The sequence below is a fragment of the Peromyscus eremicus genome, chromosome 5 (assembly GCF_949786415.1).
Source record: "Peromyscus eremicus chromosome 5, PerEre_H2_v1, whole genome shotgun sequence".
NCBI classification, from domain to species: domain Eukaryota; kingdom Metazoa; phylum Chordata; class Mammalia; order Rodentia; family Cricetidae; genus Peromyscus; species Peromyscus eremicus.
The window spans coordinates 120,296,456-120,315,021 of NC_081420.1; the positions used below are offsets into that span (position 1 = coordinate 120,296,456).

General features: G+C 40.9%; 1 protein-coding gene across 1 annotated transcript in view; it reads right to left on the reverse strand.

The window, feature by feature from the left end:
• The window catches only part of Hhip (hedgehog interacting protein), a 92,637-nt gene that overhangs the window by 29,392 nt on the left and 44,679 nt on the right, over positions 1-18,566 (reverse strand). Inside the window, exons 5-7 of the mRNA XM_059264315.1 lie at positions 3,117-3,268; positions 2,530-2,703; positions 1,823-1,966 (exon numbers count right to left, since the gene is read on the reverse strand). Coding sequence (XP_059120298.1) covers positions 1,823-1,966; positions 2,530-2,703; positions 3,117-3,268 — 470 coding nt within the window. The remainder of the gene's footprint in view (positions 1-1,822; positions 1,967-2,529; positions 2,704-3,116; positions 3,269-18,566) is intronic.

The following is an 18,566-nucleotide window of genomic DNA, read 5'->3' on the forward strand; positions in this document are numbered from 1 at the left end:
GGGCTCTACCCTCTACATGTGTAAGTGTGGGTGTGCATACAAACCACACGCACACATAAAAAAGTTAAAAAGGTGCTGCACGGGCAGCTACCTCAGAGCACTACCTCTTGGTAGTGCCTAGTCTAGCTCCCTGCAGCAAGGTGCTTAATGATGGTCAGCTTTACTTTCAGCCAATAATGGTTTTAGTTTCTTTTTTCTGAGATCTTTCTCTGTCTGAGATGCTCTCTCTGTGAGGGGAACAGAATACACAGGCGTTTTCTTTAGCCTTCGGCTGCCAGAGGAAGCAGTGCTCCAGGCACAGGCATCTTGCCACGCGTAGGGTCTGGAAAGCGCCTCATCCTGTGTTTTCACACCGAGGCTTGGACCCCCAGGAAGGTTGCAAGAATGCTCTGGTGGGAGGATGGTGACTCAGGCCCCTTCACTTCAAAGTGCTGCTTTGTGGTGTCTGTACGTTCTGAGCTATAGGAATGGAATGTGACAGTTTCCTCCACATCCTGACCCCACCTTAAGTATTCCCTGCTGAACAGATTTTAAGATCTGTGGGGATTGCCAGAAAGGAAATGAACTGTGGACTTGGGCTTTGATGGAGGGAAGATGAAGGGCATGAGGGATTATAAAAATAAAAAGTTTGAGAAATATTCACCTTGCACATAGTGAACACTTAATAAACATTAAATAGCAATAATAACTAAGCTAGTAAATGAATGAATGTGGCCACATACCCCTTAGTCTGAATGATAGACCAGACTGGAAGGGATTTTCATCAGAGAATTTCTGTTACAGTTCATAGAATTTTTAAAGTATGCCTGAAACCCTGCATTCTACGGACTTCTGAGTTTTCTGTTCTTTATGGTTCATTATAGTATAAGCAGAAAACTGCCAACATGGATTCCTTTAGTATTTCTAAGTTTTTAAAGCATAAAATACATTAACATTTACCTCAATTCCTTGCAAATTAACACTACACCATCTAGTATGAAGTGAAACCATGGCAGTAGGAACTGCCCCGGTGTGAGGCACGAGACACCACTCTGTACTTTATCTGTGCTTCTTTATGTAGTCCTGACAGAGCCCTTAGAGCACGCTTGTTTCCGCTCCTGTTTAACACAGGTGGTATTGTCTGAATATACCCTGCAAAGCTCATATCCCAGCACCCTGTCCCCGCTGCAGCCAGCGGGGCAGATGGGACCTTTAGGGGCTGATTGCATCACGAGAACACTGCTCTCACCAGCAGATTGATGATGATCGGGAGAGAGGGGCTGGTTATCCTAGGAGTGATGAGTTTGGCAACTTTTCTGTCTCTCTCCCTCTCTTTTGCTCTCATCTTCCACCATGAGATGAGGAAGCAAGAGGCTCCCAGCAGACGCTGAGCAAGTGCTGGCACATGGCCTCGGATTGCCCAGCATCCAGAACTGTGAGCCCCAAACCATCTATTGTAATGAATTACCCAGTATGTGGCATCCTGTTAAAGCAGTATGAAACAGACTAAGTCAACAGGAAAATAAAATTTAGAGGTGTTTAAAGGAAGAAAGCCAACGACCTCCAATAGTAGTCCCCCAATCTTCTCTAAGAACTTGTGTTTTCCTTGTCTAACCTTTTTTTTTAACCTTTGTCACAGAGGAGTGCTAGGAAGTGGGCTAGAGACTTGCTCAGTTAGTAGTCCACTATGATTGTAGAAGTACAGAGGGGAACACCCCTTGCTACATGGTGGCCAAACATCCCACTGCTCTTCCTAGATCTCAAATTCTGTCTTTTTTTTTTTTTTTTTTGTGTGTGTGTGTGTGTGTGTGAAAGTCGGGACGAGATAGGCAGATGTCCTCACCTGCCTGGATCATGGAGCCCATGGGCAAACACTTCTGGGGGCTGGTTGGTGCTGTTGAAGTGGGGGTTGCTCCGTGGTATGGAATAAGGCACATTGCACATGTCGGTGTCCACATCTAGCCTCAGCACAGAGCCTGTGAAATCACTGAGAAATTGGAGGGGAGTGAGTACTTCATATCCGGCTTGTGTGTTCCACTTGCATACATGGGGTAAAGCTGCCTGAAAGAAAGAAACTGTCCCCTCTTTTGACACAGAATTACTTGAGTTCCATATTCCATATGGCAAGGAGTGAGACCAGGGGAGTTTGGGTGCAGATGGAGGGTGGCCAAGGATGTGGCATGGTTTGCTCCTTGCTTTGTAAACAATCTGTCCTCTTCCATCTTTGCCACCCTTGTGTTTTATGTCCCCAAGACATCAGAGGGTGGAGCAGCAGCATGGATGTTTGGGGGGCAGGGAGAGTCTACTACCCAGCTGCTGGGCCCAGAGGAAGAGGTGCCCTCCCCAATGCTGTGTCATGGGGCAGCATCTGAAGCAATAACTCTTTTAGGACAAAGCAAAGCAACCCTTCAGCATAAGATAACCACGTGTTTAATCATCAGCTCTGGTTTCCAGTTACTGGTTCAGCCCGCGTTGCTGGTTCAGACCGCGTGTCCAGGCACTGAAAGCATGTTAATGTCAAAGAGTACTTGTTGGTAAGCAGCCTGTTACCTTAACCCATCCATCTCCTCCATGTCATCCAGCGTGATCATACCATCCCCGAGGATGATGTACAAAAAACCATCAGGACCAAAGAGCAGCTGCCCTCCAAGATGCTTTCGGTGGAGCTCAGCAACTTCCAGAAACACCCTGGCTGTCCTCACGTCAACTTGATGGGGATTTTTCCTGCAAGATGGAGGGGAAAAGCACCAAGAGTTTTCAGGCATAATGTGAATCCACTGGGGAGGAAGCAGTGTACAGAAAGAACCTCATTTGAAACAGAGCTAATCAGAATTACTGGAAAATTACATTAATCTCTACACTTAAGGAACGTCATTGAAGTTAAAAATTATTGAGGAAAAGTGCCAAAGACATTATTTTACATTATTTTCTCTTACACACACACACACACACACACACACACACACACACACACACACACAGATGTATACACATACATGTGTTTTAAGCCATGAGAAGATTCTGCTTTAATTACTGCCAATTTATGGCGATCATTTCTAAATAGTTTGTGAAGAGATGAAGAAGAGAAAACATCATGGCAGAGTTTGTAGACTTCCATGAACGTTAGTTAGTGATACCTGGACACTGTGTATTCCACAACCCTAAGAATGTGGTCATGAGGCCCGATAGCCCACCGCTCCTGGTTGGTGGTATAAGACACATACAGCTTTCCATTTTTCTTGTAATTGGGATGGAATGCAAGGCTTAGCAGGCCCCTTTCATCTCCTCCCTGCAGTCAAATGAAAAACACAAAGAATTGTGAGGTTAATTATGTTCTTTATTGTGTTTCAACTGGAACCCCGAAAAGAGTCTCTTTATTTCTTCTGGGTAATCTTTGCCCAATCTCTTTTCTTTTCTCCGTTGCCTATTGCACAGAAAAGGATTATAAAACGTTTCTCTATGTAGCTCTCTTTAAAGGTCAGAACAAGACAATTGTCTGTGCAGTTATCTGTGCACAAGACTCTTATGCCACTTTGGTCAAGAGATTTGTGCATGTCATCTTGGGGAGCTGGGAAGAGTGGTTTAAGTGCTAGGAGGAATTCTTTCCTGAGTTACAAGGTTGTTTGCAGTGCACAGGAGACAAATGAAAACAGTTCACAATCAATGCTTACTTCTAATCCAGTTCACCCAAATCTAAAACGTAGTGCTGCCTGCCCGCTCCCACTGTCTTGGCAATATGTTTAGAAAGCAGTTAAATTGCTTGTGTAATGTATAAACCTTTGTTTCACCCGGAGGCATCGACATCAGTTGTCACAGCGATGGTGGTCTGTACATCACAGCTAGGTAACAGCAGCCTAGGCCGTCTACACAGAGAGGAGGCATTTTTACGTGCACCCTAACTCTGCAGAGAATAGGTGCATGAAGAGATGGGAGGAGAGCAAAAGGAAGGACCAGAGTGGGGGTGGGAGAAACATGAGAAAGAAAGGGGATGCTAGGAAATAAAATAAAGATCTCAGACAGCTCTCCTTTGTTATTGTATGAACGTCAAGGACTGTATACATTAGACATGCCAAATGCTAAAGCAATTAAAACATCATCATGTTCGGAAATAGAAAGGCATTTTATCTTCATTTTCTGCTAATTCAGCTTGTGGAAATCCGATATGGTCTTAGCATTTGCTGTATCCCACGGGTAGTCTAGGAGTGTCCGTCCCGGAATGAAAGTGTCTCAGATGACGTAGATCAGAACACATTCCATATTCTAGGAAATGAGTGAACATTTTCTCTGCAGCCTGGTGAGTTATCCACAGCAGTGACATCCTATGACAGAAACTGAAGTCTACAGTTGCTCATCCCCTATTTATATCTTTAACATCACATCTGCTTTGACAAAATACGATGAATACTTAACTTCTGGAGTGTTAAATGGGAAAAGTATCAGTAATATAAAACTTCTTTGCAGGGTCATGGTCAGTAATGGTCGACTGTCATATTGAGTCCCACTCAACAGTGTCTGTCACCAGCACAGAACGGTTGTGGGTGCAATTTGTATGGTACATCAATCTGAGAGCATAAAATTTTAGGCATGAAAGTTCCTTTTTAATCAGCCTTGCTTGATTTGTTTCATGGCTCAGAAATAAATGTGCTTGACTCTAGAGCATCCAAAGTAGAAATATTCAGATGTTGAGTGCTGCATAAATGATTCACTGGCTAGAAATAACCGGGAACTACGGAATCATTTATTCAAGTGTTAACCTTTTTGCACACTGCCATGTGCCTGATTTTAAGTTTAATCATTAGAGTCAGATGCTAATGACTATGATTTATGAATGCGCCTCCGTTTTGTGATGATGGTTTTAATACAGCCTCAATGCTGGTGTTTCACTTCTCACATCATCAGGAGATAAATATCCCTTGGCTGTCTTAGAGAACTCCAGAAGCTGAGATGGTGTATAACTCAGATCTGAATGGAGAGTGTTTGCACATTTAAACCACTTTGACGGATTGCATGAGGAAGCCTACAGGTGGGATTTTGTCTGTGATTAATTCTCCTCCCCAATATACTTCTAGCTAAAACTGTGGGACAGGTTAAGTGCTGCCTGCCTGCTTCACAAGTGCTTGTGGTCACTGTAGGAAGCTTTGGTTGAAAGCAGTTCTCTGTAGCTGCTCATCAAATAGTCAGAAATACAGCCTGAGGAGGAGAGCAACATGGTTTAAACTGAGCTGGTTGCTTTTCAGGAATTAGGGATTTAAAAAGAATGGTCATTAGTAGGCAAATGGAAAAGAGCCACAAATAAATCCACAAGTGGGAGTGGGCTTTTGTTCACTTTAGAAACACATGGCTTGACACCCGTGAATCCAGGAGCATCACGGACATTTAGTAAAGTGCCAAATTCAGAAAAGAAATGAGTTGTGAATGAGAAGAAAATAGATAGTATATATTTTTTTAAAAAAGTAAAAATTCCAACATTTTTCAGGTTACACAATTGACATTTGATTAATTTAGGATATAGGATCTGCTCTTTTCAAAGAACCTTCTGGTATAAAATTGTGTTCTGATTGGTTTAAAACTTGACTACTAAAGTCATAACTATATTGGTGAGAAAATGTCATGTGCTGTATAAATCTCATGGCTGTCTCTAGTGATAGCCAAAGCTCAAGTGTTGGGAAGTTCTGCTAACTCCTACTGAACCAGGAGACTGAAATATCGATAGGCAGTTCACCTGAATTAGCTTTCGCTGTGATGTTATCTATTTAATTAAAATATGTTATGATCAAATAATGATTGAACTCTCAAATGAAAACCTGCCTTTGAGGTCTGGCTCAGTTTTCAAGGTCTACATGAAGAAACATGTCAACTGCCACTGAAAGCTGACTTCATAGCAGAGTCAGAGGCTTTTCAGTGACGCCGTCAGATGTTTAAAGCCTCAGGTCCCCTTACACGGCTCCAGCTTTAGACAGTAACAAACACTGTCCCAGCATGAGGGACAGCTGAAGACAGCTCCCTAAGACCTCTGCTCCTCCTGTGATCATATGTCCTTTTCACCCTAGCTCTGCTGTGTGCTCACAGCCTCACTCTGTCTCCCCCAGTTCCAAAGCCTCATCTCCCTTACCTCTGGTGCAAACTCTGCTAAGTTGGTTTTAGAGGCTCAGCGGGAAGAATCAACCATCCTTTATGTCAACCTCACAGAGGTTCCTCCTAACTCCTCTCATCCTTCCCCTCATGATGGATGGCTTTACGGCTCAGGGATTATGGAATGGAAACTATGAACTCCATCCAGAAATGCTTAGAGGTAGAAACTGATCCTGAGAGCATCTAAGGAGAATGAAGAATTCAAGATGAGCCGAGTTGACCTGAACTCACTGAAAGGCTCATGGTAGGAAGACTTATAGTCCAGGGAGCTGTGCCATTTACAAAAAGTATGGCTTCTAACACAATGCTTTTCAAATCTGTTAGCCAATGTTCAAAATAGTGATCATCGCCCATGTGAATGGCAGTGATTTTTTCCCCCTCAAATCCTCACGTTGAACTTTGGGCTTCATGGTTAGTTACTGGATGCTACATAGGCAAGTTGTGCTTCAAGTGATGGTGAGCACACCATCATGAGACTCAGAGCAGACGCTAACAGAGCAAGAGACTTCTGACATTGCCAAACAGGGTTATCTTCTGTAAAGTTCAAGCTAAAGAAGGAAGGAAGGAAGGAAGGAAGGAAGGAAGGAAGGAAGGAAGGAAGGAAGGAAAAAGTTTACAAGAAATCCCTCATACATAAGATCATGATAGCGTATTAGGCTTCAGGGTGGACAAGCTTGCCACTCCGACTAGAGCCTGGCGTCTCCTCGTCTCCTTCCTCAGATTTCCCAATAGTCTGGACAGCTCCACACCAACCACAAGTGGATACTCAAAATAGAATTGTTGAATGATTTGAAAACAATATCCTTAAACTGTTTAAAATCTTGAGATTGACCCATGTTTCCAGGTACATCAGAAAAGCTTCTCCAGGGACTTTTAAAAAGAAAGGTAACTGTCACTCAGGTCTTGGAAGTAGCCTCACAGGGTCCACAGAATAAGCGACTAGCACCCGCACCAGAGTACTGAAGACTTTAGCAGACCATCTCTTCTCTTGTAATGTTGGGATAAACTTTATGCTTTTGAGCGGAACAAAGTTCTAACAAATTATGGGAGAGTATGCTTCTTTGAATAATAAGAAATGTCTATTGAAAAGGAGAGGTAAACATAAAATGATTAGAACAGAAAACATTTCTCTCTCTCTCTCTCTCTCTCTCTCTCTCTCTCTCTCTCTCTCTCTCTCTCTCTCTCTCTCTCTCTCCCTCTCTCTCTCTCTCTGGTTTTTGAGATAGATTTTCTCTGTGTAGTTTTGGTGCCTGTCCTGGATCTTGCTCCATAGACCAGGCTGGCCTCAAACTCACAGAGATCCACCTGGCTCTGCCTCCAAGTACTGGGATTAAAAGTATGCACCACCACCACCCAGCCATTTTTTTCTCTTTAAGGAAAATTTTGAGGTATTCGTCTTTCATTGTGATGCCATCTAAAGAAAACATTCTCTTTTAAAATTTTTTAGACTTATTTATCTTTATTTTATGTGTAAGAGTAGTTTGTCTGCATGTCTGCATATATGTATGTATGTATGTATGTATGCATATCACCTACATGCCTGGTGCCCTCAGAGGTCAGAAGAAGGCACTGGACCCCCTGGAACTGGACTTATGGATGGATGTAAGCTGTAGGTGTTGGGGACCAAACCCAGGTCCTGTGCAAGAGCAGCACATGCTTTTCTCTGCTGAGCCGTCTCTCTCGCTCCCTCCTTCTACTTTCAATATGGGTTAAACTTAATTTATTCTGAGTTTTTCTTTCTCTTACATTTGCTTCCATCCCCTTTGGGAAATGCGGGCTTGAATATTATCGGAAGGGGCAGTATGGAACCGGAAGCTGGAAACAGCACTGCTCAGTTGTACATAGTTTTTCTTTAGTGTTCTTTGATACATGACTAACTAACTGACTTCAAGTCCAGACTTACCTCTCCTGGAACCCTTGCTGTATACTGTAGTCACAGTGTCTAGGGATCAGGACAAGAGTATCTTTGAGGCAGGTTATCATGCCTACTGCATGGACACTTAGTTTTAAAAAGGCTACTACAGACAGGGGTGGTTGAACATGCCTGTAATCCTAGCACTTAGGAGATGGAGGCAGGAGGACCAGGATTCAAGGCTAGTGTCTGTTACATAATGAGTCTGAGACTGGCTTGGGTCACCTGTGTCTCTGTTTCTAAACAAAACAAAACAAAACAAAAACAAGAAAAGGAATCCCAAACACATAAGACTTAGCCTTCTTGAGCATGACTTCCGTAACATGAACCTATGGTACTGAGCAGTGAAGAAGCATTAAACAGTCCTATAATCAAGAAATTATTGCTGCATTGATGATTAGAAATTAACATTAGTTGAGCAGATGTTTATTGAGCACCTATTAGGTGTCAGGTTTTTCTTGGCAGTAAGGATAAGGACTCCTGGTCCTCAAAGAGCATGGAAGCAGACTGCATTGTTAATTTTCAGGTGTCTCATCCTCACAACACTCCTGTGAGATGCTGATGTTTTCAGTGGTGAAGCAGTACTCCATCATTAGAAATGGGCCTTTCCGAACAACAGGAGTTACAGAGAGTTCATAAATATTTGGGGTATCTTTTCACCAAAGGTTTGTTTTCTCAGATATACACAGATTTAGTAACTCCAAGACTTAGTAATAAAAGGAAAGAACTTGCCTTCTGAGCAGCTAAATTACTTGAAGAATTAGGGAAGTTTCTACAGACAGTAAGACCATTTTCTTACATGACACCAGGGCATAGGTAGGAGAGACAGCCTTGGCTAAAACTGTTGTTCACTTAATGCCAAAGGAATCTCTGAGAATTAACAGAAGAATAGAATAGTGGCACTCTTGACTGTCTGTAAGACCCATTCTTGTACTATCATGCTGACTGTCTCATTTCCTGTATCAGGAATCACTCACTTGTCTATGCTTTGCTGGTACACAGAATGAGAGGAAGAGGAAGACTTGGCAACCAGCGTGGCTTCTTCTTGTCTGGAACTTTCTGCTATCCAGAAATGAGAAAACAAGTGATTTTTTTTTTAAAAAAATCATATTTATTTGTTTATTTTTGGAATTGTTGTTCCAAACATACCAGATTATAGTTTCACAAAGCTCACGGTTGGAACCAAGACACATTTGTGATCTTGGTCTGTACATGAAGATTCAACATGGGTCTCAAGAGTTAAAGGGATTGTCAGCAGAACTAGTCTCCAGGAAATAATTTTACCCCCCTTTCCAATTTTAGCAGCCTCTTACATTCCTTAGTCTATGCCTCCTTCTCTCTATCTTCAAAGCAAGCAATGTCAGGTTGAATCCTCACTCATCAGTCCCATCCTCCCAGCCTCCCTTTCTGCCTTCAGAGTACCAAGAGTGGGTCCAGATATCCTGCTCAGGTTAGACCTCCCCATCTATGTGTAGTTTAGTTCTCTCAGTCCCTCTGGAACCTAATTTCCATTGATGGCTAAGGTAACAAATCATAAGAATGAGGACATATTTTGGACATATTAAACAAGAATGGTTTAACCTGTCTGACCCTAAGTATTTAAAAATTGAGTATTTTTGGCCATGGCCTCTAGCGGTGAAGTGTATCTACAGTCACCGACAGGCGCAGAAGGGAAATCAATCGTGGCACACCTGTTCATGTAGCTGCCACATAGAAATAATCCTGATGGGCTTCAGAATGAGTGAAAGCAGCCAACAGGAGTGAGGGAGAAAGAGAAGACAGTTTTACAAAAAGTGGGCAAGTGAAATTTGTGTGTATCTACTAGTCAAGAGCAGAGCTCCTGTGCAAACTGCATGGGTCTTCATGGTGCAGGAGACACTACTGACCATGGGAACGCCTGCCTGTTGGGAAATCTTCACATATTAAGCACAGAAAACTGTGTTCTATACTATTTTTCTTTGTTTGCAATTTTGAAATATGCTGTAGGGTACTTTTTTTTAATACCCTCTGGAATATGTTAGAAGTATGGCCTTTCAACAGTTCAAGTGTAATTTAATCCCTGAAGAAGAGCCAATCTATAGGGATCTTGAATGAACTTATGGGAAGGAATACACACCTAATAAAAAGCACACTTTGTCTTTGTCTCTAGTCCTGGCCCAGAGCCCCAAAACCTCTTGGAACTTCCTGAGTGACAGGAATGTCATTTTATTTATAGAGCCCTCTTTCAACAACACCTGAGCTCGTGCTAATGGGCTGACTGTTGGTGGGCCCCCAGGCAGGACAGGAGTGGAGCTAGTGGCCAGAGAAGTTAACCACGTGTCCAGAGGACTGAAGCCTTCAGTGCTCCTCATCCCTCATCCCGAGAGAGAGGAGCTGATAACTCAGAGAGGAGCTGATAACTCAGTTCAGTCACCAATGGCTGACAATTTAATCTATTCTGTCTATGTAATGAAATCTCCATTAACAACTCCTGGGCTTTGGAGCTAGTTCAGTGGGCAAACCATTTGCCAAGCAAGTGTGAAGACCTAAGTTTGAATCTCTGGAGTCCACATAAAGCTAGAGGTGGTCCATGCACTACTGTTGCAGAATAAGAGAGATAGCAGCATTCCCAAATGCTTGCAGGCCAGCGCACAGTAAGAGACCCTGTTTTGAACAAGGTAGAAGGCAGGGACTCACATCTGAAGCTATTCTGTGTCCTCTACATACACACCCGCCCCCACACATATATCCTCCTCCCATTATTGTGACACAGTTTAAACAATAAAACAAAACAAAAATCCCTCCTAAACAATGGAGTCAAGTGAGGGTAGTGCTTCCACGGAAGGCATGGCACATCCACAGAGCCCCTACTTTCTAGAATTTTCATCTTCACGACTCCTACTTGCTCCATAGATGCATGTCTCTATCACATTTCATACCGAAAATTTATAATTACAATACTTTTGTACCTGTGTTTGTGATTTATTTTATGTTAAATTCATACTTGTCAAGTAGAATTAAACTATGTTTATACATTCATGTCTTTCCCCAGGCTTCATTTGATATAGTACAGCCTCCTGAAAAATGTATTCATTGCACTCCTTACCATATTTAAGCAGTGGTCATCTGTCGTAGTACTGCTAATATAATGTGCCAGAGGAATTTAAGTTATGTCAGGGAATGGCCTGAACACTAGGGGTGTTTGGTTCAATGTATGCCCCGTGGTAATAATTTTGAGACATTCTGAAGTTCAGTTCGCTAAAACATTTCCAAAAGATGAAAGACTTCAATACAGTTAAGCTATTTGAAACATATATTTGCAATGATAAAGGAACAAAACAATAAGCTTACAAAAGTTAGCTCTTCTCAGAAACAGTGCCACACATTTGTCTGAAGAAAGATTTTAGAAAGGTCAGTGCCATTTAGGGAAAGTAAAGATCTTACTCTGTGATTTTGGCTAAATAAAAATTAATGAATGTATAAGGCAAACTAAAGGAACTTCATGGGATTGAGAAGTAAGGGGAAGTGAGAATTGTTTTGTTAAAGACAAGCATTATGGTTCACTACATTATTCTGTTATGACCTATAGGCTAAGTACATGTTGGTCCTTAGGTTGTGAAGTATTTCTGAATGAGGGAGCAGCTTGGTATTGAACGTGTGTTTAGTCTGCACAAAAGGCTCTGTGTACAATGCATGGGCACACACACACACACACACACACACACACTCACACACACACACCCCATTTTTAAGATAACTGTAAAAGGGTGAAATATTGGGTAATTGCATTGTTAAACACAACTGAATGTCAGATATGTAAAATAGGCATTAGAACAATTCTCCCCGAGGCTGGAAACTTCTGGAAGGTGAGCCTCAGCTCCCTGGGAAGACATGTCATGACAGTAGACTGTGCTGCTCCGTTACTATGTCCCACAGACTTCGCTCAGGAACTTGTGAGTGCTAATTTAAACTCTACAGCAATCCCAGGGCTTAGTGCCATTTCACTGGTACTCCTGGTTTTTTGGACAATGGATTAATGAATTTGTTCAGAATGCATAATTAGAAAGGGCAGTACAGGTCTCATCTCTGATTGGAGTACAAACAATTAAAACGTGTTTCACAGTCTGTGACCAACTATTTCCTAAAACTAATGAGACATATGGGGCTAGCTTTCTTTCCTTTTTTTTTTCTCTGTGTAGCTCAGGAACTGAGAGGGTTTGAAACAGTCTGGCTTAGGTTTTATCAGTCCTACAGGGGAAAAATGGTAACCTCTGTATCTTAGCTATTTTAGCTAGTAGGTGGTTAGTTGAACTTAAACAACTCAGCTATTTTTAACTTACACAGTCATATATGTGTCTAGTTATCTTTTCAAATGTTCTTCTCTCTGGGAAAATAGTAATTTATTTTTTAAACACAGAGATAGAAGAAACAAGTAAGGCATTTATCTGGAGAAAGAATTGTCTGCACAGACAGAATTAAACATGAGAAATATTTATGTAGCTTATTGATTTTTATCATACCAAAGGGATATGAACAATGAACAGAAAGATGCACAAGGCAAATTTAACTGAACTTGTCTCATGTATATTCATCACCCCCTCCTAAGTATTGTTACAATAAAACTAAGTTTCTTTGACACCCCTCCCCACAACGGTCATTTTTTTAATCTTTAACAATGCAGTGTTATATTAATAAAGAAACTATCAGAGAAAAACAAGTACTGACTTGTATCAATTTCTGTGGTATGCTACAAATAATCTTACCAAAGCCAAGTGAGGATCGGCTGTTCGATGCCATGGCTGTTGTGGTGTGGAGATTTGTAGGCAGTCAGTTCTCCAACGCCTGTGGACATCACTGTGGAACATCTCACTGACCTAGACACACTCGCCCTCCGACACACTTGCCCTTCATCATTATCGTGTTCTTTCCGTTATTCCCGTTTTCAAATCCTAATCCTTCATTGTTTCACAAGCGCTTTTGTGAAGTAACCAAGGTTTAATATGATTAAACAAACAACCCATTAAGCACAGCAGGGAGAGGGTGGGGAAGAAGTGTGTCTTCCTGATTTTTTTTTAGATGGAACATTCACACAAAGTAGTTACACCTACTTTCTGAAATGGAATGAGACACCCACAGATTACTTCATAGTAGAATTTGCTTGGTTGTTTTGTGGGGCTAGGGGTTCATGTAGAATCTCTTTGGGTATAGCCATCCAAGATTGCTCAAAGACTTGGGAGGATAAAGACTGTGAGCCACTGACCTCCAGAGCAATGCTTGAATTGAGCGCAGCAGTCAAGGGCGGAAAGGGAGGCTCCATGGCACATTCAGCTGTTCCACAGATAAGATTTTCAGATAGGAGAATGGGATTTTGAAGAAAAGAATGTGAAGCCTTCTATTTCAGTCTTACGAGAAGCTGTGTGCTGTGGGGAAGGAGTCTTGACTTGCTTCCAGCCATCCAAACAACGTCTCGACTTTACAAAATTGTAGGCATGGGAAGACAGATTTCGATTTCTAGTCAGCAAAGGGCCCCCACTTTTGAGAAATCCATGTCACTCTTCTCAGGAGATTTAGGTGGTGTGTATTAATGGTAGTTCATTAATGATTTGCAAGCATATACACTGGGCCATTGTAGGAATTTAGTTGAGTTTGAAAAAAATAATGTCAGTTAAAAATGGTATATATTCTGAAGTTAAACATAAAGCAATTTATTTAGTAGACAAAGACAATATTTGGAGCAACAAATCAACCCCAACATTGCTGTGATCTCTGGGTGTACTGAAAGCCAATTCCAGTGGTATCTCCTCCACATTACAAGTAAGTCCTCCATAAAAGGTGCTTCCAAGATTTGCGATGGAAAAAATACACTATTGATGTGACCTATGGCTCTGAAAATTACTTTAGAACGATGCTGACTAGTATAACCTGTGCTTATTTAAACTCCACACTTACTAAATTTAGATTCAAGTTGGCTATTCAATTATAAACTGAAGAAGACTGTGAGATCCTTCTAGGCAGGGGTGCTATCCACTGAAAGGATCCATGTATCAGAATATTAGATCATGTAGCAGAATGAAATGACATTGCTTGTTATGATTGGGCAGGATCAATTTTGCCTTCCCTCGAGGGCTCTCCTTAGGACCATTCTCAAAAGTATTAGCAGTTAAATAAAAGCTGTTAGGTTGAGCCTGGTGTGTTGGCTGATGCCTTTAATCCCTGCACTATGGATGTCGAAGCAGGTTAATGGATCTCTGGTTAACAGTGAATTCACGACAGCTAGAGTATGTCGTAAGACCCTATCGGTTCATACATACTGGGCAAATCTTGTTTATAAACAATTCCCTTGAGATAAAGGGGAAAATTTAGAAAACATATTAACTTCTTCAGACTTCCTTATAATTCTACATATTTGTCATTTGTGTATTTATGTATTGACTTATGTATTGATTTATTTAAGGCAGAGCTTCACTGTGCACCACAGAGGGGCTTGTACCTGGCTATGTTGTTCATACTGTTCTTGTGCTCACAACTCTGCTGCCTCAGACTTCTAAGGGCTGTGTGAGTGAACAAGCCCAGGTTCAAGTTCACTTTACCTCATGGATGAAGTATCTTTCTATTGTCTTAATACTTGAAACTAGTTTCTTTTGAATGACTTAGTCTATAATAAAGACAAACTTTTAATGAATGCATAAGCATCAGGGTTGTACTTTCAGAAGGATGAAAGTCAATTTTATGAGTTATTTGGAATATTCGATTTTTATAGTGAAAACTAATGAAATAAAGTAGAGTTGTAAGGTTTCATTCACTGCTGGAATCTCTGAGGCATTAGGTCTGCCATTTGGGTCTTAAACATTAGACACAGGACTATGAAGTATATTTCCTTCGTAGTTCCATGTGATTTATATCTGTGTAGTTGGAAAAATAATTTTTTTCCTGCCAGAAAAGGAGAGATTTAGGGCTTTTTCAATAAAGACAAAAAGAAAAATCACAATATAAAAGATAAATGCTTCACTCTAGCAAAGGGTATAAAATTGCTTTTAATGAATTTGACTTTTTGGTTTTATAAAGCTTGGGTTTTATGATGTGTGGCTAATACGGTGATTATTCAGCTAAAAGCATTATCTTCACATCGTTGTGTGGGAATCTCAGGCTGGTGCACTTGACTTTTAGTCATGTTTCTGTGCTCTCTTCCATTGTGGGTTTCCTCCGTGACTCTAAACAAGAGCTCTGACTGACTTCCATGAGCACAAAACTGAGCAATTAAATAAGATTATTGCTTTAAAAGGGAGCCTTGAAGAAAACAACTCTAGCAGTTTAGACCACCAAGGAACACTAATAAATTTAAGGAAATATGAGGTTCCCTTCATGTGACCTCTCTTGAAAAGTTATATAATAGATTGCTGGAACTTCAAGGTCACATAAAAATTATGGCACTTTAAAAATTATTTTCTGAGTTAGAGTTTGAACAAATATGATTTATGTGTCAATTAAACTTGCAATTTACCAAAGTAGCAAAATCAAATTGTTTGGCTCTTTGATATTATCATGAAGCACCATTTTATAAAATGATCAAAATGCAGAGTTATAGTGAGAGCAACTTCAGAAGGACCAAATCATTCATTTTTACATAGTGTCATGTTTACTGGTTTACTGCAAAAACTCAGCTATAATCAATAGTTAGAAAAAATACTTGTGTGCCTCCTATATCCAAGTTGAGCAAATATGTTTGATATTTTATATCTTATGTACTTACATTAATTATTTTTATGGCTTTTCTTTTGAGACACAGTCTCTCTGTGCAGCCCAGGCTAACCTCTTCTGCTTCAACTGTGCACACCACCAACCCTGGCTTAGTGTTCATGTATTTATACTGATTCTGGATGAAAGCAATAGTGAATATTTGTGAATAAATGTATCTTTAGCATAACCGTGGGAATGATATGTATATTAATTTGGATAAAGTCTAGATTAAAGACTATAAAATCAGAATAGGATTCATTAAGGGAGGGTTTGATGTTTTCTTCTTCTTCTTCTTCTTCTTATTATTATTATTATTATTATTATTATTATTATTATTATTAGCGTGTGTGTGTGTGTGTGTGTGTGTGTGTGTGTGTGTGTGTGTGTGGTGGAGAGAGAGAAAGAGGGAGATATATGGGAGCATAGCATGCCATACTGTCATGTGGAAGTCAGAGGACAACTTTGTAGAATTGGTTCTATCCTTTCTCATCTTTACATGAGGTCCAGCGATTGAACTCAGGTCACCAGGCTTTTGTAGCAACCTCTTTCACTCCCTGAGCTGTCTTGCCAACTCCTTAGATTTCGTAAGTTTTTAAAAGAAACAACTGGAGGAACAGAGTCTTTACTTGAATTAGAAGATTGCTGTTCGCCAGTTTTCAGTGGAAATAAATGCTGTTTCCTACAGTTTCTCAACAGAAACTTTACTTTAGATCGCTAGGGACAATGTGATATGGGACCACAGGACCAATTTGCAGGAGTTTCTGATGTTTAAATCATGTGAGACTGTGCTCTCAATTAACCAAGGGAAGAATTAGTCAAAGACAAACAATGGTTTCTAGTATGTTCATAATTTCACACATGAGGCAATCTGGACAAAACTGAGGAAAATGGATGCTGTGCATTCTAATTCCCGGCATTCCATTCTAATTCCCAATATCCCATGGTAATTCCCAGCATCCCCTGCTAATTCCCAGCATCTCATGATAGTTCCCAGCATCCTATGGGGAGGGAGAAGAGATGCTGGTACCAAAACACAGTGCAAATACAGTGTTCATTTTCCTAAAGACAGCATTCTACTGTTTTCAACACCCATGGCCTCATTCACATTTATTTTCGTCATTCCCAGACTTGCCCTGGGAGTCTAACCCTTCCCTCATTCATCAGTGTGATAAGGTAAACCAGTTTTTTTCTCCAGACTGGGGCACCAAATTCCTGGTTCATTCATACTGCCACACTGAAGAGCATGAACTTGGGGTTCAGACACCAAAGTTTATAGTCAGCTTCTCACTTAGGAGCCTTTGATTGGGGGGTTTTTAGAACCCCTGTATTTTCAGCATGCAAACAAGAGCATTTTCTGTCTCATGGATCACTGTGAGGCAGCTCACAGAAAGACCAAGGAATGGCTTTGACACATTCTTAGTGCTTAGTACAACTCTACAGTATTCTCACATGCCATGGCCTTGGCTAGTGGGTTCTAGTTGGGAAGCCAGATTTTAAGGAAAGATGGTTAAAAATAAATGTGTAATTAGCTTTTAGAGAGAATTCTAAAAGAAAAGTATAGGATATTGTGGGAAAGAGCACGAGGTTGGGGATCAATTTAGTGTAAGGGCTTAGGAAAGATCTGCCTGGATTGTGTATTCAAATTGAAGCTTGCCAGGAGAGAAAATGCAGCCTCTCCCAGAGAGGCACCTCATGGAAGGAACTGGAGAAAGACAACAGTCTTACCCATCTGTGAACCCTTACCATTCTTTAGAAAAGGAGGAATGAAAAGAAGGCACAGAAGTATGTGCATTCTCCCACTCTTGCTCTTGGGTTGTGTTGAACTCAGGGCTGTGAGGGTGTGTGAACACAGTGGAGAGAATTGGAGTTCTAGCAGAAGTTTACTGGCTTAACTCTTGCCTTATGGCTTGCAGGATGTTTGACTATGGGACGATAACCCACCTGTTTGGATTTTTATTTTTTCTATTGCATAGGCATTCTAAGTTCGTTTCACAAGGCACCCATCACACAATGAAGAACTTAGGAAGCAAAAGTTGAAGCTCCTAGCACTCCATTGGCTTGCTGAGTGTCAGCCAATCAGCTTTCTTCCTCTCAGAGGTGTGGGCCGGGTTTGTCTGTGACCATGACAGTGGGAGATAGGAGGGCTATCTTTGACTGCACAGAGGATTTAAAGTTCATGATTATGAATAATGGCATCCATCACTGACTTGTTCCGTCAGTGCTATGACCATAAACAATGTAAGAGTGACAGAGGAAGTTATTTTTTTTCTATTGAATATTGGCAATCTTTCCCTTAACACAATTAAAGAGAGAGAGTACCACAAACACATGCAGGAATTCTCAAGGAGCCTCAAATATACCATGAAATAGTATTTTGGATGACATTGTCCATCACTTCAGAATAGTCTATAAATGGGAAAGTGACCTGAGACAAAATTCCCTTATTAATTCTGGAGAGACTGCATCTGTTGCTATGGAGGTGGTTAAAAGATGGATGAAGCTGTTTGCTTTGAATCAAGCATTTTTCCAATATGAATCTAAATGGAGGTAAGAAAAACATCATGGCAAGAGGAAAGGGCAACTTGTTCTTTGGTTGTATGAGTTTTCACTCTGCTAGGCTGTAATCTGATGGTGGTAGGGCAGGGACACCGCTCCATCCTTCATATAGATTTACAAAAAGGATGAGTGTTACTCCATTTGCTTAAAATAAAAATCAATGAACATTTTTAACTCACATCATCTACAAAACAAGACCAAATAATCTCTCAGAGAACACACGAGGCCTCCTTCACCAAAAAGGTTCTAGTCTCCTTTTCCAACCTCAACT